Raw genomic sequence first — 24260 nt, 5'->3', positions numbered from 1 at the left:
TAACTCGTAACTGTTTATTGTAAATCACTCAAGAGTTTACACATCATTAATGACAAAATAACACTTTTAAAACACCTGCTGGATGAAAGACAGAATAAAGACAACTCTTTTATATTATATGGCATCATTTAAAAAACAAGATATGGAACAAAAAAGAAACCATTTTATTTTTTCCCCACTTTTGCATCTTTCCTGAAAATATCTGGGCCTGAGTCTCAGTTATCTCAAGATCCCTGCCTTGCCCAGGGCATGGGGCTGTGTGGCTGGGAAATAGGCACTCCCTCTCCAAGGGGAAAGGCAGTGACCTTCCTTATAAATGAAAATCATGCCCTCTATCTTCAAAAGTGCTCCAGTGCTGACAGCCTCTCTCCTGCACTGGCTAACATCTAACACAAAGGGCTATATGTCCCATTAAACCCACATGCCTTTTTTTTTTTTTTTCCCTTTTTTTCATTTTTTTTCTTATTTTTTTTGGTTAAGCAAGGCAACTGTTAAAATTCAGAAGCTACATAACTGTCTTTATATTTTGCTCAGAAACCAATGGATGTTGCATGCAGCTGAAATATTAGTACAGACTCTGACTTAGATAAAGGTCAGTTTTCTAAGACCCGCTAATCAAAGGCAGAAAAAGAAATTAAGAGGCCTCTTGTGCAAAAGGAGCTAAAATATGCATGCATTGATGGCCATGACTGATTAGAATATAACTTAGGTCTCCAAACGTTGAAACCAAAGCTTTATTTGGCTTAAGACATAGTTGAACTCTATACATTTACAATTACAATGTATATGTGACAACAAAGGAATCATCTCAACATAGCATCAGTTGTTATTTTGGCCTGTATAGAGACTAATCTTTAACACAAAAGCCTGCTCAGCAATAAATGTTTTTCATATTTAACAAAGACAGCAGTGCACTGGGCTGGCTAATAGGGCTAACAAAAAGAAGAAAGCAGGTTTCCAAACTAACATTTAACTAAATTTGGGGTGATTTTTCCCCTTGGACATACTGTTTTTTCCATCGGTGCTGTTACTGTCCTTTCCATTAGTATGTAGCTGACACAGCACATCGGGCCCTGCCCCATCCCCTCGAAAGATGCATCTCAAAAGCATATTTGATTAACAGTAGAAACAAAAACCTCTCCTAACTGCACTTGGAAAGGATAGTTATTTCTTTCAACCTGCCAACGTTTACCATGAACAAGCAAATTACAACAAATCTCAGACATGAACTACAGTAACTAAAATCAAATCTCTCTCCTGTTTAACTACAATATTAAATAATATGTAACATTTTCACACTTAATAGTCTTAAGTTTGGACATAAGACAGCTAGTAAGGGGAAAAAAAAAAAAAGCTGTGGCTGAATCTGTTCCTGGGGAATTAATTCAGCCCAACTGATCTGAAAAAAAGTAATTTTACCAAGAGGTAAATCCACCACAGGCATGGGGTTGCACTCACATCCACCCACCCACGCGTAGAGCAGCGCTGGCACAGCAAAGCGTTACTTTTCAGGCACTGCCATCTCCAGTCCTTTCCTTGCGAGCCTGGATCATCTCCTTCGGAGCCTGCTTGCGGTCAGTGACCAACCCCAGCCAAAACATGAAGTCAATGAACCAGGTGGTGGGGTTGAACTTCAGGCCCAGCTCACTGGCTGAGTAGTCAAATGGGAAGGTGTGGTGGTAGTTGTGGAAACCCTCACCTGGAAAACAGAGAGGGAGTTTAAAGACCACATGGCTGGCACTTCTATCGACTCAGGAACACACTCAGGTGTGACATCCCAACACCCATTTCCCAAGTCTTGCATCTAGTGGAGGTTACGCTGCACCACAGCTATGGGAGATCCAAACCAGACTCCACTTCAGTGCTCCAGGCTTTCCTCCCCAGTAGGAAGGGGCACATCCCACCCCTTACACTCAGGGAAGAAAACCATAAGTGCTTCAAGAGGGGATGCACAACTAAGAAGTGGGGTCACTTACTTCTGCTGCCCTATCCCCAGCCAGCTGCTGAGGAGAGGATTGCTACTGTGTGCTAACACCTCTCTTCCCAGAGACCACGTGGCATTACTTCAATGCAAAACAAGGGAGCCTTCTAGAGGAAGGATGTGCAAGCTCCAGCCTCCTCCAAGCCCTGGCTCCAAGTGGTGTCCAGCTGCAAGGTGCCCAAAGCCCCAGCCAGGGCAAAATGGGATGGGGTGTGGCTCTGATTTTGCAAAGCTCTGCCCGGGGCTGCTGCGCTTACCAATGGCTCCCAGCGTGACCAGGGTGTTCTGCCGGGGGTTGATGTGCTTGTCGTAGGGGCGGTTGCCGTACATGTGGGCGGCGCTGTTCACCAGCCAGGTGACGTTGAGGGAGATGGTGTACCGGAGGATGGAGGCTAGGAAGTAGGCGTTCCACAGGCTCTCGCCCCAGAGGTACCACGGCACAAAGGTAGGGATCACAAAGCACATCAGCACAACCGAACTCTTGTAATACCTGCCGGCGTTACAAGACAAGAGAGAAAAAGACGGGGAAAGAAAAGGACACCATTACCGTGGTGAGAATGACAGCTAGGGTGAATGGGGCTAGGCCTCTGGAGATGTGGCTCTGCCAGAAACACCTAGCATAACCTGGGCTGGTTCCCACAGCAGGGAACATTTCAGACATCCACAGTCATGACGTAACTTTTCCAAGAACAATTCAAAACAACTCAAACGCCCGAAGTAGCCAGTAGCACTAAAGCTGAACAGCTGAGACAGTCCCAAAGCAAACCTCCCAAGCTGAGCACCTTTAAACCTGGGGAAGTGCAGAGCTGACTGCACACCCAGGGTCTAGGGTCCAGCTCTGGGACTGTAAAAGCCCAGTGTTTGGCAGAGTTGTGTCAGAAACACATTCACTGCTAAGAGCCAGCAAAGACTTTCCTATGCTCAGGTCAGAAAGGAACCTGCAGCACAGGGCAGGAGCAGCTCCTTTCTGTACCACTGCTGCTGTATGAACTCCAACAGTGGCAACAAGCCCAAAGCACCTGCTGAGAGACCACAGGCAAACTTTGCCAAGGGTAAAGAGAAAGATGCACCTTGGCCTGGGGGCCAGGAGGATTGACTGGCACAAGCCCCAGCACTCCTCCATACACTGGACAAAATCAGTGTGCAGTGCAAAACGGGGAGGGAGAGAGGGAGTTGAGCAGTCTGAGAACAAACAGGAAAGCTTCATAGTACAGCTAAAGCCACACACTCAGACGGGGCAGGGAAGAGAGAGTGTAGAATGCGTGGAACACAAAGGTGAAGAACAGGAGAAACAAAGAGAAAAGTCATGCTGGGTAAATTAATCCAAGTCAAGTGGAGACAAGGAGAAGCTCAGCAAGAAGTGGAGAGACAAAGCCAAAATCAAGATCTGAAATAAATGGCTCTAAATGGAGAATGGGCTGTGCTCAGAAGCAGGGCACAGCAAGACAGTGCAGCTTGGGAGCCACCTACAGTGTGTCCCCAGCTCCAGGGGAAACAAAGTCTGCCTTCCCCACTGAGCCCTTATACCTCCCTGCAGGTATTTACTCCAGATTTACTACAATGACCCTGGGGTATCATCATCAAAGCAAGTTGCCACATGGAACTAGAGTGGTAGGCTGAGGTGACAGGACCTTGAAGTGTGCAGAAAGAAAAGAAATGCAAAGTAAGACCCATCTTATTTGTGCCCATATGACAGGTTTAAAATAGATCTCTGCTTTCACTGAGTTTTCTGGAAGTGATGAGGAAGAACAGAGTTTGGATTTGGTAAACAATTATTAAAACTTTGCATTTGCTCGAAGTCTTTCAGGTAGGAAGAACTGTCATCTTGGTTTGACAAAACCAAACAATTTCAATTAAAACCACAGAGGATTGGGAAAATGTTAATATTAGCAGTATTTTTAAAGGAAGAATGTTTTCATGAACATAGTTCTCATCTGTAACACCCCAAGGAATAGGGTGTATAGGGAGGGAATAAATCAACTTCTTGCCTTGCAAGTTCTTTGTTTGCTATTTTTTGTTGTTGTTTGGAGGTAGTGCTTCATATGCTGGGCTCCATAAGGAGATCTGCAGCTCTCCAGCAACACCAGCCATAGTGAAAAGAGAGCATCTCTCACAGAACTCTGTCTTCACTTACCTGAGCCAAGGCCCTCCAAGAAAACAAGTCCCCATTCTTTACCCCACCAAAGATAACAATTAATTTCCCACTCATATAACTGACTTCTTATAAGGTTTGCAAACCTCATCAATTCAAGGCCAGGATTTAAGTAGAGATGGGGGAGAAAAATACTTTCCAGTCCAGAAACCTCCTTCAAAGTTCAAAGCCTCTACCACTCTGGGAAAATAAAATAAAATATGAAAACAGTTTATCAGGCACCAATAAAACTATTCTGTGAGTTGCAAGAAGCCCAGACTGAAGCCTTTGATGAAGACACGTTGATCAGCACATGAACATCTGAACAGCCCTTGACTACATTGTCTCCATTTGACAGAAACATCCACCGTGGAATAAGAAACCTCCTTACCTGGAGTTCAGGGGAACCAATAGCTCAGTACATGCTTGGGGAACAGCACTTGCTTTCACCACATGAAAACTTTGTCATGAAGACACTTCACCTGTGAGCTTCTCTCTCACATGATATGCAGGGTTAGTGCTCTGTTATTCACAGAGGGTAAACTTTGCTGTCAGTCATGCCTGGAGCAGTGCTGTGATTTCAGCTGAAGTGATGTGGTTTTAAACTGATTGAGTGGTACCTCATCCACAACTCAGCAGCACCACTAAATTCAGCAAAGCTAACAATTTGGCCTTAAAACAAAACGTGACAAGAAGGATTTATTACTATTCTTACTGATCTGACCTGCCAGGTTTTCCATGCTGTCGAAAACCCCCAACATTTCAACCTTGTAGAATGGAGAAATGCAAGTTCTGATTCCCAGGTAAGGGAAGGTAAACTCCAAAGTCCTAAATTCAAATTCAGAGCAAAGACATTTGCAAAGATACAACTTCCCTGCAGAAAATGTGCTTCCTCACTACACAACCTTTGCAGCATAACCAGAGCAGTAGAGCCTACTTCTTATGGGATGGTTTTGTCTTGGAAAAGGTAATAACCAAGAAGAGCTGCAGCAAACTGCATGGAAGCTGTTGCAAACAGGCACTGCCAACCGAGGAACCAATAAAAGCAACCATATGTGGAGGGCAGTATTCCTCACTCCTGGTTAATTTTTGCATTAGAGAAGTCTGTACACTAGCAGAAAAAAACTGATTTCTGGACTCCACTGACTGCTCCCCTCACCCAGAAAATACACAGAAATGGCCTTATGCAATTTTCTAAAGTGCCTGGATTAAATGCTTGCAGGCAGAAAGAGTCTTCTTGTGCCTAAAGCACAGGTACTCACATAGAGGACAAAGAATGTTGCTGAATTCCCACCTCTCACAGCATGTGTAGCAAACTGAACTAGGCCTGTGCTAATTCTCAAGGGAGATAATTAATCCTGTGCAGGACAGCAGTCTTGGGAGAGGAAACACTTGGCCTGCACTGGCCCACGGGTGCCAAAGATGACTTTGCAGAGTGAAATGTGCCCTTCTGCCCCAAGGCAGTTAGTGATTATAGCATTTGCTCCTATGATCAAAGCAGAAGGCCAAGATCCGAGCAACTTCTGCCACAGCTGTTTTCATAACCAGCCTTGGCTTTCTGGAAAAGCAGAGGCATGAGGACAGGACTCGCTGTTTGTGCAGCAAGGCCCGTAAGGACACTCAGCAAGTTTCAGCAACATGGCAACATTGGGGGCTAGAGGGAAGGCAGTACTAACACCTGCCATCAAGGTGGCAGGGAGGATACCTCAGGAGAGAAAAGGGAAAGATAAAAATAGGGAATCAGCCACAACTAGATAAGCAGGCAGAAGGATCTCTCCACCCCCACCTCACATCGGGGGCCCAGCGCTCTCACTTACTTTCTTTGGAACCTGACGACAGGGTCATCCAGCAGGTCGGTGAAATCCAGCTTCCTGCCCTTCTCTATGACATCCCGGTGCTTGCGCACAAACAGCCAGCCGATGTGGGAGAAGAAGAAGCCACGGCGGGCGTTGTGCGGGTCCGCATCCGTCTCCGAGTACTTGTGGTGCACGCGGTGGTCGCGGCTCCACTCGTAGATGTCGTTCTGCACAGAAAGCGTGGTGGGTGGGGTGAGAGGAGAGAGGCTGGGCAGTGCAGCCTCCAGCTCCTTCCCCACACAGTGGCAGCACCAAGCCCCTCTCTGATGCTGCTCAAGAAAGGTTATTGACTAAAAACATCTCGAGGGACCCCGGCTTTGCAGACAGACTGCCCGTCACACTGTTCCCTGTCAGAATGGGACCTGCTCCAGGAGCTGGTGACACAGACTGGACATGTCCCAGGACTGGAGATGGCTGGAAGCCAGCAGCCTCTTGGGAGTTACCACCATCAGACCACCCTGGTGCTGTGCCCTCCCTGAGAATTTGCTCTCTGAGTTACCATCATCAGTCTGCCCTGGGTGTTTGCTGCCTGAGGATGGACACTGATGGGCTGAAGGGATAGGGTACACACATGTTTACATTGTTATTTTAAGAGCCTGCCATGGAGGAGCTTGCATATTTATTTTCAGGGGACTACTGTGCAGAGGCTCTCAGTTCTGGCACCCTTTTCCTGAGCTGGTTGCAGCTGGTGACCACTGACACCCTCCAGGCACAAACACAGCACTGAAAATGGGACAAAGCTTGTGGATCACTACAACTACTGTAGTGTACAACATTACACTGAAATGCCTTATGGCTGTAAAATTTCATGCTTGGATCCATAAACAGAGACTTTCTGAGTTTACTGAGCAGAAGGGATTTCAGCCTCCCAATTTGCTCTGCAGGATGCACTGGCTGAATGCACTGGACTAAACTGGTGGCTTTTGCACCGGTGCCAAGCTATTAGTGCGGGGCATTGTAAGCATGTATAACACTTGCAAACCTTGGGCCACATATTCATTTATGAATTGAATTGCTCAACACCAGCATCAAAACATGGAAATGTTAGTTAATGCTCAGATCCATAAGAGTGTGAATTTTAATTGGAAAGTTCTTAGCAGAGGGTGCTTTCCTCTGCTGTTTCCATCTTTGCACACTCAGGGAGGTACCCAAGCAGTAATACACAAAGGAGGGAAAGGCTTGGGTTAATTTTAGGAACTGCACCCACAGCCACCAACCACAGCAGCTTTGCTCCCAGGAGAACCGGGCAAACCATTTGCGGTGCCTTTGAGGTAAGTGCAGGGCGTCAGCCATCGTGGCACTGAATATACCACAGGACACAGCCAGCACAGGCTGACGGCAACTGTCTGTACCTATATTTTGTGAGACAAAAGCGCTATGCTGAAAGCATTGCAGAAATCATTACTCTTTCTCTCAGCTACTAACATTTGAGAGAAAGCACTGGGGGGGGACTCCAGGAACAACTGCAAAGAGCAGCTAAAGAATCCAGCTCAGATGTCTCCATGTCCAATTTCAGCTTTGCAAAAATGCTCTCCTGCCTGCAAGAGCACACAAGGGACAAGAGAGGAACAAAAGCCCCAGAGAGATCTCAGCTCCACCGCATTCAGTTTTGCTAAGCCCTGTTCGGTTGTCATGTCGTGAATGCAACGATGCTGGGAGTGGGCTGGGGATGAGGAGAACACTTTTCTGCAGCACTGACTCATCTAAGCCATTGAGAGGAGGCAGTGAAGATCAGCCCCTTGCCAGCACTCCAGTATGTTGCATCTTACCTATCCCACTGCATGAGAAAACAAAGTAAACTGAGTGAAGCAAAGGAAACCACCAAAGTCCTCAGTAAAATCAAGGGGAGACCTTTACCTTTCTGGAGGAATCAAAGGGAATGAAAACCTCTACACTGCTTCAAGTGGCTTCAGTGGGAATATCCATGACTGGAAAATGCCAAGATTAAGTAATTTAAAAATAAAATTGGGTTATGCAAGAAGCACATTTAGAAAAGATCCTCTTTCTTAACCAGAAATAATTTTTCAAGTGAGCCGACTGATCAGTTTGTCACAAGAGCACTTGATAAATTATTTGTGGGACAGCAGATAACCAGGCAAAGCAATGATACTTTAAGAAATTACCTTGGCTTCTCATACCGCAGCAAACACCTGCAGGACTGGCAAAAGACATGATTCCCCAGATGAAAGTGTTAAGAAGCTGTGAAACAACTGAAATGAATCTAATTAAAACCCACAAAGGCTAAGAGGAAATAAAGGCCAGAGGCCAGAATTGTTGACAATAAATACACCAAGAGCTGGAGCACAGCATGTGTTAAATATGCTCCAAGCATATAAATAGCAACCAGTTTTTCAGGAACACATTGCTTTTGATCAAGTTTCAGGTAAGCACAGGGGTGAAATCCCTTCCAAAGCAGAGAGTGACAATATTATGCTTGTGACAGTGATGCAGACATGAGGTTTCATTAAGCATTCCCTTAATAAACCTGCAGACTGAAACGTGTCAATAGACTGGGCTATGAGACAGTTTCAGTGTGCTAAAACAACTTTCCATACAGCCACTCTTGCTGTGTACAAATGCACCCAGCACAATCTCAGCTGAACAACACAGCTTGTGTCACAGTGATGGCATCAGCACAAGGCAGTGAGCGGTGGAGACACCAGCACGTCCCAGCTGAGATGCTGGAACTTAAAGACGAGGAGATCGATAAGCCAGGTATTACCTATGTCTGAAACAGACATGTCACAGCAAGAAGCAGTCTTTCAAAATTGTGAGAGCTTCATTCTAGATGGAGAGAAGAAACACAGCTCAGCAATGCTCCAATCATAAAAAATTGCACCAAGCCACATGGCAAAAATGGATGCATCTGATGATATTTCAGAGGAAGTACAGGATGTCACAGCCCACGCAGCATCAAGCTAAAAGTCTACAGCGAAGTTTCTTTCCTCTGTCCTTCAAGAAGTATAAATATTTCCTCAATATTTAACATCCAGGGATGCTGGAGGTATCTCCAGTGCTACCTCTTCCTCCCACAGCCAACATGAAGGAGATGGACCTGAAAATTCATCACTCACTGTCAGCTTGTGGTGGTAAAAACAGCCTTTACCAGGCAACAGATGTCACGGTAATTAACAGCAGGCCTCAGACTACTTAAAACTTGTGGCAGGCAGTTTGGCTTTCATTTTCTTTCTGATACGAAGGGCACAAAGGTGGCCTGAAGTTACTTTGAAGTACTTCCCTGCCTCAGAATCACACCATGTCCTCAGACAAAAGCGGTGATGAGGCCAGTGCAGCCGAGAGCAAAATCCATGGCAACAGGGGAGCAGAACGCAATGAAATCCCAGTGTGCAGGCTCACTGTAAGCAGCTCAACACATTCATTTAAATTACTTATGAAAGATAATATCAGCCGTGTAACAGGAGCATAGTACCAAGGGGTTCTCAAAACTCAAAACAGTTGTTTAACACACTGAGCAAAGGGATTGTAAAGATCTACAAGGAACTGAGCAGCAGCTGGAGTATGGATCAGAATAAAGAAAGGTTATAGACGAAATGGATGCATTTCCACATTCAAGCAAAAGCACTGTGTGCTCTTTGTAATGTCCAGAGGGATTAACAAAATTAATTATTTTCACCTTAAAAAAAAAAATAAATCAAAGATGATAAGTGAACAGTACAGAAGTGAAAAAAGGGACTCTTTTCATCCTCTGTCAAGGTGCACGAACAAAAAGTCAACCAAACAATTGAAGGGAGAAAGCTGAAAACTCAAGGCATAACACATACATGGTACCACAAGGGGTTATGGGCAGCCAAGCTCATTAAGTTTAATATTATTACAGGTTCATATCTCTATCCTTGCCAGCCAGAGGAGTGACCAAATTCACACTTGTTCGGGGCTAACTCCTACAACCAGCTGGGTGTTACACAAATGTTTCTGTGGTCTAAGATTGCCTACCAGTAAGTACAGAGCTAGTAACACACTCCTTTGCAAATGAATTTGAATTTTACTGGTGAAAAACGCTGCATAAACCAGGGATAAATTAAGATTGTGAAAGGATGCCTGCTCTCCTTTCTGGGCATACAGTCTCCAACTGCCTGGATGTAGAAAAGCATTTGATTATGCATACATATTTGCATCAAGTTGATCTTTACAGAAGTTTCCATGCTGTCCTGTGAAGTCTGGGACCTGATCTGTGCCACAGATAGGTTGCTGGGGGGCTGAGCCCCTGATTTGGGCATGTTCGGTGTGATCCTTAAATAATTATTGCTCCTGAACTGTCTAATGAATACTGTTACGTGGGTAGTGAGAGGGGCTCTGCATGCCCTGAGCCAGCGGAATGTGTTACAGAAAATAAATGTCTTTCTGCCAGTATTCTTTTTTTTCTTTCTTTTGCTGTCTCAGCTGAGGGGCTATCTGCACAGGAGAGAAAGCTGCCTGAAGGCCAAGAATCTGAACAGGCAACCAAAACCCCACCTGGAAAGCCATGGAGTTAGCTGCAGCCAGAAAGATCCTCAAAGGCAGCTTGGCTTTGTAGGAACGGTGGCTCCACAGGCGATGTGCACCAGCTGTCACGCCCAGAGCAGTCATCAGGAAGCAGAAATATGCTGGAAGACACAAAAACAAAACACAGGGTGTGCCAAGGGGCCAACTGCCATTATTTTTGCTTTCTCTGATGTAAAGATGATCCCTGCTTACACCTGCAAGGTCAGTCAGAAGACGAGGCTGGGCAGACAGGAGGTGAGGTTCTCAGCCCACCTCTGCCTCACAGACCCAGGGACACATCACTCCACTTCCCAGCCCTCCCCATTCAGCCAGTGCTTGTTCAGAGTGTTTGCCAGCACTGAAGCACCATGCCGTGCCATGTTTATGCAGTGTGCCTTTGCCAAGCACACTGCAGTAAAAGTTCACCACTCCTGTCAGAAGAGTAGCAGCAACTTTCCCACCAGGACACTGCCAGCCTCCTCCAGACAGGTCTTTGCTTAAGTCTGATCTGTCAGCTAGTTTTAGAGCATCACACACCATCCCTAAAGATGCAAACTGTGCCAGAGTTTTCACAATAAAACCTTCTCTCATCATCGGGAGCTCGGTATTAAAAATGTGCCAGGAAGTGGAACATTCTCCATCTCCCTCAGTTTCAGGAAGTGCTTTTCCTTCCCTTAATTATAAAATTGGCCAAGTAAACTTGCCTTGAGCATTTTTTCAGATGGCCAAGACAGCACATGAGCAGGCTTGCTCCTTACTCATCCCATTGGCTCCAGGCTGGACTCACAGCTTAAACACGTCCTGCAGTGTACCCTCATGCCTAAAATACCACCCCCTCGACCACCATCACAGCACAGCTACATCCCTGGTTCCCCTTTCAGCAAGGGCCATGTTCCCACATGTTCCAGCCAGTTAACCTCGTGTTTCCAGAGGCAGGGGGAATGACTGGCTGGGGCAGAGGAATGACACAGTGGAACCAGACCTGCCTGCTTGAGCCACACATCTGTGCATTGAATGCTTCTCCTTTGATGTGTCCCCTTTGTGCCTCTGGAGTCTTTGAATTCCCATGTGATGGATGATCCGTAACCTGAGTTGTTCTGACTTGCAACAAAATAAGAGGCTATGGGGAAAGGGTTGGAAGAACAGCTGCTCCTCCCTTTGGAGAGAGACCAGAGGGAAAATGGGAACAGTTAGGAGGAAATGTATTATGTTAGTCCCAAATAAACTGGACCACTTACAACTACTCGCATTCAAGCAACCCAGCTATCATAATATGCAGGCTCTTATGTCTCCCTCCCATAGGTGTTGATTTCCCATGCTGTGCCTAAGGAGGACAGGCTCATTTTACAAGTGTGAAATTAAACCAAGAGTAGATTCTAACAACAGTAAGAGTACTACAGGACAACTTCAAATGAGTTTGCACCGTCTGCAGCAATGTGTTGTTTAGCCAGGGCTCTCTGCCACCCTACACACATAGAAATGTTTTGGTTAAAACAGCCTAGAGTTACTAGAACAAAAAGGGAAAACATGATCTCCATAAGGGGGTTTTCTACTTGTGTCTGCACCAGAGTCTGTCCAGCAGGGGAACCCGGTTAGACATGCAGTGGCTAGAAAGGAATTCTCAATCACCTTTTCCCACTGTGTAATGTAAAACATCTGTCTTTGCAAAAAGAAAACAAAAATCTGTACGTAGAGGTGGGTGTCTACTGTGTCCCTGTATCAACTCCCAACTCACAGTGCTTGAAATTACAGCATCTGAGAGAAAATATAATAGAAAGATATTTGGTAAAATAACAGCAACCATATTTCATGTTGATTGTCACCCCCGCAGATTGAAGAAGCACATGGACCTTATCCACTCCAGTGGTGAATCCATCAAAAACAGATTTACCCAAACTGCTTCACATTATGTACATGACCCAAATTCCTGTAATCTCCCTGTCATTTGTGCAACAAACCAAAGCCTTTCTCACAACAGACAACTGGAGTCAAAATGGTCTCAGTAAAGATGATGCCTCCCTAAAACCTGCTCTGGATGCCATCATCAAAGAGACAATTCTCCTTTTCAGCAGGCTGCAGTGCTCATGCTACTCCCAGAAAAAGCTAATTTGTGGAGTTGTGCACTGAAGTCTACTGCCAAATTAAAATTTTTATCTGCCTGAAGGGAGGTACAGAAATTAACTAAAATCATATGTTCTCTCTTCACACTATTTACAGATTTTGTGGAATTTACAGGTTAGTCTCACATCAGTAAAAATGCTGACACCCCAACACATCAGGCTCCACTGCAGTCTTGCAGTTCTTGCACATGCCTTGTCAGTGCCAGGATTTGAACCTATGAAATTAGGGAAAACCTATCCTGCCATTTTCTGTATGTGATGTTGAGCTGTGCAAAAACATCACTAAATAAGGCTTTCCAAATCCCTCAAATAACTGTAATTGTGGGAACAGATCTGTGACACACAGAATACTGACATTACCCAGCTAACATAAAAATATTAAGGTTGGAGTCCTGAATCACTACAAGAAAATATTGTCTGTGGGCTTTATGACTGGTTAACCTCATACTAGTCATGGGCTGAAATTTTCCATATTCAGCAGTTTCTTTGCTTCCTTAAAGCACAAAAGGGTTTTTAAACTACTTTCAAAACAACAGATCATTTAATTGACCAAGTGCTTCTCAAGGCATCCATCCATCTTAATTGTGAATGATTGCTTAAAACCAGAATTAAAGATAAATGGGTAGAATGAGATCTATGCAACATTAAGGCTGATTTTGCTTCCCTTCTCTGTCCAGTGCAAGAAAGAGGCTGAGTGTAGGTGATACACAGACCACATGGAATAGCTGCATTGAATACAAGTGATTTTTGCTGCTTGATGATTCAGCTCTTACAGAGCTGTATGTAAGAGCTGTATGCAGAGACCCTTTCATTCAGCCCACTCCACACCACCAGCATTGCAGCAGAACACACAACAGCATTTTGGGAGTCTGGGGGCTGCCCTAGGGTCTACATGCCAACTCTGTGTGTCCATACCTTTGAACAGCACCTCCTAGCCCAGGCCTCATCCCAGCATCATTCCCAATTCCCACTTTCCAGGAATCCCTGGGGTAGAGAGGAAGGAGCACTGTTGCTGCAAGGGCAGCAGGTCCCAAGCCCTGGACCAGGTGAGCTTGGCTATACTTCAGGCCAGGGACTAACCCAGGTTGTGCCCCAGCCAGAGGAGAGGGACACCTGATTCCCAGGGGGAAGCCAGCACTCCGGGCTCTCCCCAAGGCCACAGCTGGGAACAAGCCAGTTCTCACCTGTGCACACTGGGAAGCAGTGAGGCAGAAATGCCAACAAGAATGAGTGCCAGACTGAGGAAATGCCCTCAGATCTTCCCAGGAACATACTGTCCTGATCAAATGGGGCTTTCCCAGGGCTTCCCTGGGCCACAACCCTCACCAGCCCTCTCCAGCCCTCCAGGGACCTGCCAGCCCCAACCCTCTACTGCAGTGATCAAGCAAAAGCCTCTGGGGCTTTATACCCACGCAACATGCCTATTTTTTGGCTTTGCAGAGGAGGAATCATAAGAGCAGGAATTTTCCAATATAAATCCTGAGGGCTGAAACATTCCCAGAAACAAATAAACAAAATTACCCAGGAGTTTAGTGACCAGAAACAAATCATGTCAAACAAATGCATTGTTTGGTGATAGCAAGTTTCTGTGATTCTTACTGCAATTAGGGTGCCCAAAAATATTACTCAACCACTAATTCCCAATGTATAAATAGCCAAGATGACAAATATTTGCCATATAAAGATAGGTCTCAAGCTTTCCTTTGCTGAGTAAGTTATGATCTCAAACCAAAAATCAGACTGTCAACCATTTGATTTTACATTAATCATGCACAGTTACAGTAACTACATGAGAAGAGAGCCACTATTTACCTACCTGTCTCATTTTTGGGGGATGGGGAGTGTGTGTGTGTGGTGTGACCATCTCCATGAAATAGAAAAGGAGTACAATGTGGAGCAAAGCAGCCCAATAGCAATTCCCCCTTATACTGAAAACTCCCTCTTAGACCTGTAAATAAGCAGGTCTCCTAAGTAATAAAAAATAAATAATATTTATTGCAGAAAAAGGGAGGGAAAACTCACAAGAGAAGTGCCAATAAACAACCTAAAAACCAAACTATGTTATACTTCTTTTTAATTTAGTGGGGTAGCTAATGTACACAGAGGAAGCTAAAATAGCCAGATTAGTCTTCTGCATGTTTTAGTTAGCCAACTCTGCAACCAGGATGACTTATCGAAGCAAAATCACACTCACAAGGAATTAACACGTTATCAGGCATGTGTCATCCTCACATACCTCCGAACCTTCAGAATATTGTGACAAGGAGCTCTACAGGTCTGCAGGGCCTTCTTGGGTCTGCTTCTGCTACTGTAAAATTGTTACTTTTGAGAATTTACTTGGAACAAGAGCTGAATGATCTTCCCTTGCCCCTAGGATGGTGTGGGAATGCTGTGTGCCATGTCTGCAGCTCCCCAGTGCAATAGCTAGCTTGGCCTGGAGAGGTGGTAAAGCCCCAAGTTTACAGTTTTAGGATTTCAGCTGGCTGCATTTTGCTTTGAATCGCCATCTGCTCAAAGCAGTAATTACAGGAGCTTTAGCTTTGGTCAAGCCCATTTTTCTCCCACTGATCTGAACATGCTGGCTTCAGAACAATTGTCCCTAGCCAATTCATCCCAACGAAGACCCAAAACTCTGCAGGGGGATTTAGGGCTTGCTGCAGTTCTGGGAAAAGTCCAAGACCTGTGTGCAAGTACCTGAAACAGCAGATCCTGTGCCAAGATCTCTGGGCTCTGCACAACTCCAACACCAGTCCCTGAGGGGCCTTTGACTGGAAGGTAAACCAGGATCTGGTTCCTAAACCAGGATCCTTCCAAAGAAAGATGATTTAATCCAGAAGAATAGAGGCTTTAAGTGAGTTCCTCCTTGTTTCTCCCTACTCTTTTTCAAGGCCTCATGGCAGAGTCAGTCTCAAATACAGGAATTTTACCTCCTTCTTCTGTTGTGTGCAAGCTCTGCAATACACAAACCAGAGGCTGATGGAGTAAACACCCTATGATGAGGGGGATCCCAACACATTACTGCCCTGGACAGGGAGCACACTGTCCCCACTCTGGAGCCCTGCAGAAGCACAAGGTGTGACAGAAGCATTTTGAACCATGAGCTCACTTGATAGAGCACAGCATAAGCAAAAAGCTTATGAATTGGAGCAGTGGGAGAGGAACTTAAGAGGGGGAACGGCAAGGAAGAGGGGAAAGAGAAAACAACAAGTCAGCCTGTGAAAAAGGACAAAAGACAGAACCAGTGCACAGGGACAGGAAGAGGATGCAAGAGAGACAAGATACACGAGGTTAAACTACCGTGCAAGCAGGGAGCTGGCGGGTTGCTAGGTTTCCAAGTACACTGTGCCTGTGCACAGATGCTATTTATGGGAACATGCCAGCAACAATAGGCAGAAGATTTTTATTCAACATCCTTATTAATGACCTGAAACAAAGGCAATCAGCATATTAATTACAACTGCAGATGATGCTAAATTTGGAGCAGCAGTGAGAGAGCTAAGAAACACAAAAGGATCCATGCAGAAACAGGGAAAGCAAGGCTCAAAGTAAAGACCTGCCTGGATAGACAAAGCAAAGTAATGTAGTTTGGGGAATGATAACTGCAGACAGGGATCTGCAATGAGGATGAGAATCTTGGGGAAGCAGAGGCCTACAAGAAGGATCACCAAAATATCATAAAATATTCTTGGCATGCAATATGATGAGGCAGCAAGACATCAGTGTGATTCTGAACACCAGGCACAGAGGTGTCATCTCACTGTCAGAAGCAACGGAAACCATACCAGGCAAATTGTTTAAAAATGTATGGGATGGAAGATCAACAGCAAAGAACATTTGAGCCATGTTTTCCAGAACAACTCATTATCCCCCAGGGCTGGATTTCCAGAAAGTCTTTACTAAGCCCAGTGCCAAACTCTTCTGAAAAGCTCGGTGTTCGGGGGACTGACCTCTTACGAAGATATGGGAGATACTTCCCAGGCATCAGGAAATCATCTGCTCTAAGTGGTTGCTTAAATTGGAGCAGATCTCACCCCCAAAAAATTTCAACTCTGTTGTATGCTGAATATCAAAATTAGAACTTCTCCTGTTTCTGAAACCTGTGGCCACATTAGAAACATGATATATATTCACTGTTTGTGAATCCAGCATATTCCAAATTGATTTTGACTTTAACTTGGTTATAAAAAAGGCAAATCAACCAAAACAAAATGCTCAACAAGCACTGGGTTCACTCTGCATATATGAACACACAATGCTGGCTCCTGAAAGTGATGAGATGATTAGACATCCTTCTTCAGCACAGATTACAAGGAGACACTGTGGGAGAGCAACTATCCACACATTACCAATGTCAAACATAACCCAGTTAGATGGACCAAATCCCAATTATCTCAGAGGGATAATGCACCAGACATGAAAATAGTAGCAGTGAAACAAAATCAATTGCACATTCACAACGGCACTACTGTCAATATATAAACCATCTTTAATATACAGAATAACGTCACATGGTTTTCCCACGGGGTGGCAACACGTGGAGCCTGGCACCAACTCACACCCAGTGCCTGCAATCCGTGCCTGTGCATAGGTGGCACGGAGAAGAGGGATAGCAGGGCTGGGAGCAGGGAAGGGAATCAACCCTTGCCAGTCCCACTGATGGCATCTCTCTCATGTGTGGCTGAACACCTCACAGTGCCTTGCAGAATAAAGGGATTTGAACACTGCATTTGAATGTAGCAAGGTGACTACTTTGAACCTGACACAGTTTGGACTGTGCAAGTTATTCCAAACACAGATCCCACCATAGCACTATTTTCCAAACACCCTTTGGGACTGGGCAAGTTTTGTGAACCTTTGAGCTTTTTTCCATGTTCCAAAATGTAACGAATGTTTTTCTGGTGCTGATGCAGCCCATCACCGAATTGGTTTTTGAGTCAAGTGATTACAAATCCTACCTCGGCCAGCATGGGGACGTACAACATCCAGTGCCAGGAAGCAGGACAGAAACTCCCAGACCACCTCTGTCTCATCACTACCAACAATGGGGAAAAAAACGTGGGGGAAACTGCTCACCACTTCAAACAAGACAGAGGACATGTCTTGTGACATCAGAGCAGTGGCTTACCTAGCCCAATACTTTCTTTCAACAGGGGAAAGGGGAGTTGATATTCAGAGGAGACCAAAGAATTAAAAAAAAATAAATTAAAAAGAGAAAAATAGGCAACACAGCCCACTTCCTGTTGCACTAACAGTGCCTGCATACTTCAAGTGAAGGACTGACTTCAAGATGCGGCATTTTGCACAGAGAGTATGTGAAAAGTAATTATCAAGGCTGTCCAAGAATTGTTATCACACTTGCTCCTACCAGGAAGGTGACAGATCTTGTGCCAAGATAGCCATGAAGGGTCAGGGCCTTGGTTCTATGTCTTGTTCAGAGGAGGTCAGCCCCATTTACTCCTGTGCTGGTGCAAAGCCCAGCACAGTGAGCTCAGAACAAGACACACGAGCATCATTCTCTCTTAGGAATGGCCACTCTCATAGACAGTTTAGCCCTGACACAGCTGCTGTGCCCATGGCCCCACACCTGCAGGTAGGAGACCCTCAGCTGGGGCTGCCAGATCTCCTTCAGTCTGCTTGGTGCTTCTCCTCTGTCACCCCATGGGGGCTCAAGCAGACAGAAAGATCACAAGCCAGAAGCACCAACAATGAAACACGGACCAGAAAAACATCTGGAGTGTTGGCTGTGGTAAGATACAGAAGAAATCTGTACTCCAGCCACAAAAACACATACTGTTTGAACCTCCTGTCAGAGTCCATCTGATTTCTGGTTGTGGTCACCTTTCTCCCAAGCTGTGTGTCACAGCTTCTGCCTAGAGTCGCTTCCTGCCAACCCTTTGATGCAAAGCCCTGCTCACAACCAACCCACAGTCTTATTCTGTACATGCTCAGGGAGCTGTTCCTTGAGTGGTGTCTTCCGCTTCCCATTGCTACTGTGTAAAAACCTTAGCTCTTCTACTGCCACTGTTTTGGGGACAGCCTCAGAACAAACAATATGCCTATTATTCTGCTGGAGGTCTCACTGCTGGGCAATGACATTCCCAACACTGTTTATCCTATAAGATCTGGCACATTCCCAGCCCCAGGTCGGAGTGCTTAAAGTTACATTCACCAGAGGCTTGTACATTTTTGCACACACACACTGTCTCTAGGAGTTCAAGGATCAGGAGGCAAAATCCTATGCATACAGGAGGGAGTAATTTCTTAAGACATGAATTCTAATCACATCAATAGTAAAGAAAGTATATATTTTGCTTGTAGAAGAAAAATTGAAAAATTAACAAATGTAAGGGCTGTGCTTCACCTGTAGACATCTGTTACCTCTTCAACAAGAGTGCAGCTGAAAACAGCTGACCTTAATAAAATGCTGTTGCATGATGAAGGCCTCTTGTGACATGACACCGTTGGGTGGAAATACTCTTTCCACAGCGGCCAGCATAGTCTCAAGCAAGCTTCTGAGAAATTTTCATCTCAGCACAGGCCACTTTTCCCTTCCCTGTATACAAAAGGATACCACAACTTGACTTATTTGTATAAATAACTATTTGAGGATTAAAATAACAGGGATAGACATGAAACATTTGTCCATTTCCACACCACCACTCTGTGCTTATTCAGCCAGATAAGAACTGCTTGTTAGGGAATTTTACAAACCAAACGAATCAAACCCAAGGTATTCCATAAGGCTACAAGAACTGCATGAGAAGTACGAACAGCAAGTTGCTCAAGCACAAAGCAAACATCACAAAGCTGGCTGACCACCACAAATATGTAACACTCCTGTAACTCACAGCGGTGGTTTTCTCCTTTCTAAAAATTAAATTACGTCTGCATATCCTGCATCTGGCTTCTTTTCCTCGCTTGTGGGTTTTTGCTGTTATTCAGTGGCAGGTTTAGGACTAATGAGGCACATCAGCTAACCTGACCAAATCAGGGAAAGGACTTCCAGTAGTGTTGAGTAGCACCTAACTCCATTCCCACCACAATTCAGGGCAGCACTGCCACCCATTTCAGTAGCTGCACCATCTCTTCTGAACTCCTTGGAGATCCTCCACTACACGGCCCAGAGCATTGGAAGATCCTCCTCTGATTCAACATCAGGGCTCGGAATAGAAACACAGTCAATAATTTCATGGTGACTGGTACGCTTTTTGGCACTTTCATTAGAAAACACCAAGTTTGGGGATATATTTCCTTTAAATGCCATGTGTGCCCTCAGAATGGAAAGTCTTTTTACATACCAAATCATACCAACAGCCTATCCAAAAATCCCAATTAAAAGTGCTGGTGGATGTCACACACTGCATTACTAGATCTAAATTAGACATCAAGTCTCCAGTGCGCATCTCTACTGTCAAACTCCAGGGAAACTTTGGAGATCTCTTTGTAGAGCAAAGAGACACTGAGGAGCAGTACTACAGGATTTCATCCCAACTTAATCCTAATTTTTGTAGGATTAGCATCCTACTAAAAAAGCCTTATTCCTGACCTGGAACTACATTTACTAAGGAGGAAGAAATTTTCACCTTAGCCCCTTAAATTGCTGCCAAGAAGAAATGCCGAATTACTGCTCTGGCCCTGGAGTCTCTGGGAAGGAAAAACTGCTCTGCTAGCCAACACACTGCTCACTGAGCCCTGCTAACTATCAAAGGCTGGCATCAAAAGCTCCTTGGGCTGGATTCAAACAAGCAAATGAGAATTAAAAAGCAGTGTTGCGCAGCAGCACCAATTCCCTGGGCCGCCCACTGCACAGGTCGTGCCAGCTCTCACGGGGAGCTGTGCATTCCTGCGGAGACCAAACATGTGAAATATCGGGCCAGAAACAGGTTCATCTAAAATTAGATCTACACATTCTCTGAGCAACTCTAAATTGAACCAAGAGAGAAAGAGATAAGAGGAAGCACATTGAAGGCAAAGGGGAAGCGGAGTTTTAGAGCTGCAGAGAAGATGATTTCTGATGAGGCCCTGCTTCTGCCCCTCTGTACTGTGGTGGAGGAGCTCAGGGAGAAGCCATCTGTCACATCCCTTTGGCCCTGCCATCACCAGCTCATGAAATCCAGGCTGTCTCTGCCTGGATACACATGCCTGCGTGTGCATTTTCAGGAACATTCCCCAGAGCCAGCACTTTTGGCTGAGTATACAAAAGACTTTATTCCAGATGGAATAGCAGAAATGTTCATATTGACAACTGCAGCCAGTGTGACACAAATAAGGCCAATAGAGCAATGGAAATCATAGCTGACAGCAATTATTCCAGTGAATGCTAAAATTCCCCCAGGAAGCAAATACAGATTCCCTGAACACACCAGCAAGTGAAGATTGTCTTAAGATGTAGAAGAGTTTATAGATATTTTTAGATCAAAAGAGAAGGCTGGAAGATGATTTGGTTTCTCTGAAATTTCTGATGCTTATGAGTAGCCTGTCTCAGCTCAGCTGAATCCTGCGTCATCGCAAAACCATGGGCAGATTTCACTTCTTTCCCAGTGACCTCACTGCTGTCCTCAATCCACACGCTGACTAGGGCTCTGGCGGTTTTTAAGCGCTCTGTAAATGCCAAGGAAGAATTAACACCGATTTTGTCTCTTTTTTTCAAGGACAGGGTAAAGAAATAGCCATTAGCATTAACATTAGCATGGCACCTCAGAGCCTTGCATGCAGCAGTCAGCTCTGCCTCGTGGAAAAGGTTTAGTTATTTAGCACCCCTGTCCATCACTGGCCAAAGCTTGCCCTGTAGTGAACCAGGTACACCACAGGGGAATGGCTTCACCCTGCAGCTCGTGCTGTGGATGTTGGCAAGACCACCCACAGCACAGAGCCAGGGAACAGCAGCTTCTCAGCTGTTAGAAACAAAGACTCTGTACTTGTGACTTGGGCAAATTGAAAGCTTCCACTTTTCATGATGTTTAGGCACGGGCACAGGAAAGGAGTAAGGCTGAGCAGGAAGCGATTCCCTCCTGAACTGCTGGGCCTCCAGGCACAATTCCCTGGGAAGGCAGTAGCACCTTTGCCCCAGCTCCCTGCTGAACAAGATTCATTGCACAGGACAGACCCTCTGACCCAGTGCCCTCACTCTGCTGAAGCAGAAATCTGATGGTTTTGACTTCTCAGGACTTAAGACTCTCTGGATGATGTTTCCATCCTTCTGTATCACTGTATCTTTGCCTAGATGCTTTGTGCCTGCTTCACTTGAATGCTATCAGCTGCTACACCTTTTCCTCTCCCTTCCAAAACCAAACAGAGCTCAGAGAAAAACCTGTTGCCAAAAGTGGCTTCTTCCAACTTTCTCTCCTGGCAATTTGAGCCTCAGAGTTGGGCTGGAAGCACTAAACCTCATTAAAATTAGAAGGCACAGGCTCCTTGCATCCAGCTGAACGTGCAGCAGGCAAGTCAGCTTCCTAGATTAGAGAGGATGGTGCTAGGGGAGAGGAGGAGACCTTTGTCTCCAGTGCGGTAGGCAGGCTGATGCTGTCAGCTCTCCAGCACCACTCACTAGATGATTGCTCCCCATGCTTCCCAAATGACTACTCACTGCACCCCTCCAGCAAAAACAGCCCTACCCCAGCCCAGCTCTCCTCCCGTAATGAGCTCTAGCACTGGGAGAAGGCCCACACACTGGGTGGGTCTCTGCCTCCATCAACCCAGCAAGATGTTTCATGTTTCCCACACACAGTTTCCCACCACCATCAGTGCATACACTGCGTCAGGAGGCCAAGCTTTCATCTGCCTGCTGAATAGTGGCCACACAGTTTTTCAGCCAACTCAAGTACACAAGTCTATCCCTCTGCAGAGGCAGGAGCCAAAGCCAATGCAAAACAAGAACAGCCTTGCTATGGCTCCTGCAAGGAGGTCTGGCGACACTTGCATGTCTCCCTCACTGCAGCTGAGTCCAACCAACTGCAGTGGGGGAAGGGGCAGCTCAGAATGAAAACATTAAGCTACGACCACTGTTACAACTGATTGCTTCAGTTGACTATAAAAGTCCTAATTTCCACACTTATTGCTGTTTTCTAAACCTACTATTTTCTACCTACAGTCCTATTTTCTACACCTTCCAGCATTGTAGAAAGAAGTTATAACATCATGGTCTGGCCAAAAAGAAAAAAATTATTAAAAGGAAAAACCCCTTTTCATACCCTCAATCTCCTGCAAAATAGATAGTTTATGACATTTTCATAAGACATTTCTGACTTGTACTGCCACCCAACACCCAGTGTCCTGGCAGTGGCCCTGCTCGAAGGATCCCCCAAAGACAGCAAGAGGCACAAAGAGGGAACCCAGGACTGTTCTCCCTCTGCCCCATGTGCTGCCTGGGTTCAGGGAACTATTCTCAGTGTTTCCCATCATGACCCACTTTTGCTGTTCTCTACATGAGCTGCAGCCCATCTGAACTCCTCCCCCTCCATTTATGAAGAGCATGAAATAAGCCTCAGAAACACCTTGTCTCACCCCAGCCTCCAGCTTCTCTCCAAGCTCTTGGGTGTCAAGGATGGCACAGCGAGCTTGTATGTCCATGCCAGCAACTGCTGGATAGACCAGCACAAAGCTCTTCCAAATGCCTTCTCCCTTGCTTCTGAAATGCCACCTAAGGCCTGGCTACAAGTCCCTTCACAGATCCAACTGTGTGGCCATGATAGGAGACATCCTGTGAACTACTCCGGGTGCACAGGACAAGGTAGGAGCAGCCTAACATTTCAATGCCTTCCACTGACAAAACAGAATCCCTTGGGCACAAAAGGCACTACAGTGAGATTGGGAATGGGAAGATATGAAGTAGTAAAAAATACAAAGTCAGCCAAAGAACAGAGACAAAAAGCCAGGCATTAGAAAGAGCTCAGCTGAGAACTTTCCAGCCAAGAAGAGCTATCTCATTTGCCAAAGTCAGGTTGTTTTATTCTGAGCTGCTCAGAACACCATCTGAGAAACCAGTGTCCAAAAATGGGCTGAGAACGATCCTCATTTCAGTCTCTCTCCAGAAATCCCCATCCCCCTGGTGCTGAGGCCCCTGCACAAGAGGGATGGCACACATTATTCCTCATACCAGCATCTGATAGTCTTTCCCTCTTTTTCACATCAGCCTTGTTTTACTTAGCACAGCAGTTGTTAATGTCTCAGCTCTGCAGTGGGGAAGCACTTTTATTGTTAGCCTATGTGGTAAAAATAAAATCTGATTACAAGAAATTGTTTGGCTTCAGTTGTAACATCAGTGTTAGTTACAAGTGCATTAGTTAGTTAGTTAGTTAGTTATCGTGATCGCAGGGAGGGAAGATGGAGGCAGAGATGAGGATGCATACTAAATTCTGGTGAGCTGACATTTCCCAGCACAGTCCTCCCAGGGGAGCAACACTTTTGCCTCCTTGATAGCAGTTGCAGCAATCCCAGACCAGCAGGTCCACATGGAATACAATGCTCTGCCTGGTGGCATCTCCTGGAGAGAGGCATCTGATCTGCTCCCAGACCCTTGAGACTTCCTCCAACCAATGCACTTCTTTTACCTGCAGCAAAGTTCATTCTGACTCATCCACAGAAATTCCTCAGAGACTGTATACTGTCATCCCCACATGCATATGTGACCGAAGATAAAAAGCTAGAGCCACATATCTCTGATGACTCCCCAGAGCTTGCCTGTATCAGCT

At 45.5% G+C, this 24260-nt stretch overlaps 1 protein-coding gene across 1 annotated transcript in view; it reads right to left on the bottom strand.

The window, feature by feature from the left end:
- Positions 1-24260, bottom strand: part of SCD5 (stearoyl-CoA desaturase 5) — a 31399-nt gene continuing 7139 nt past the window's right edge. The window contains exons 2-5 of the mRNA XM_027887243.1: positions 10442-10572; positions 5930-6135; positions 2239-2471; positions 1-1699 (exon numbers count right to left, since the gene is read on the bottom strand). Coding sequence (XP_027743044.1) covers positions 1509-1699; positions 2239-2471; positions 5930-6135; positions 10442-10572 — 761 coding nt within the window. The 3' untranslated portion in view covers positions 1-1508. The remainder of the gene's footprint in view (positions 1700-2238; positions 2472-5929; positions 6136-10441; positions 10573-24260) is intronic.

This window comes from Empidonax traillii, unplaced genomic scaffold (genome assembly GCF_003031625.1).
Source record: "Empidonax traillii isolate 1590-97213 ecotype Southwest subspecies unplaced genomic scaffold, ASM303162v1 scaffold205:size1172791, whole genome shotgun sequence".
Lineage (NCBI taxonomy): Eukaryota > Metazoa > Chordata > Aves > Passeriformes > Tyrannidae > Empidonax > Empidonax traillii.
Note: the sequence above shows the minus strand (reverse complement) of the source record. Positions and strands in the feature narration are given on the sequence as shown.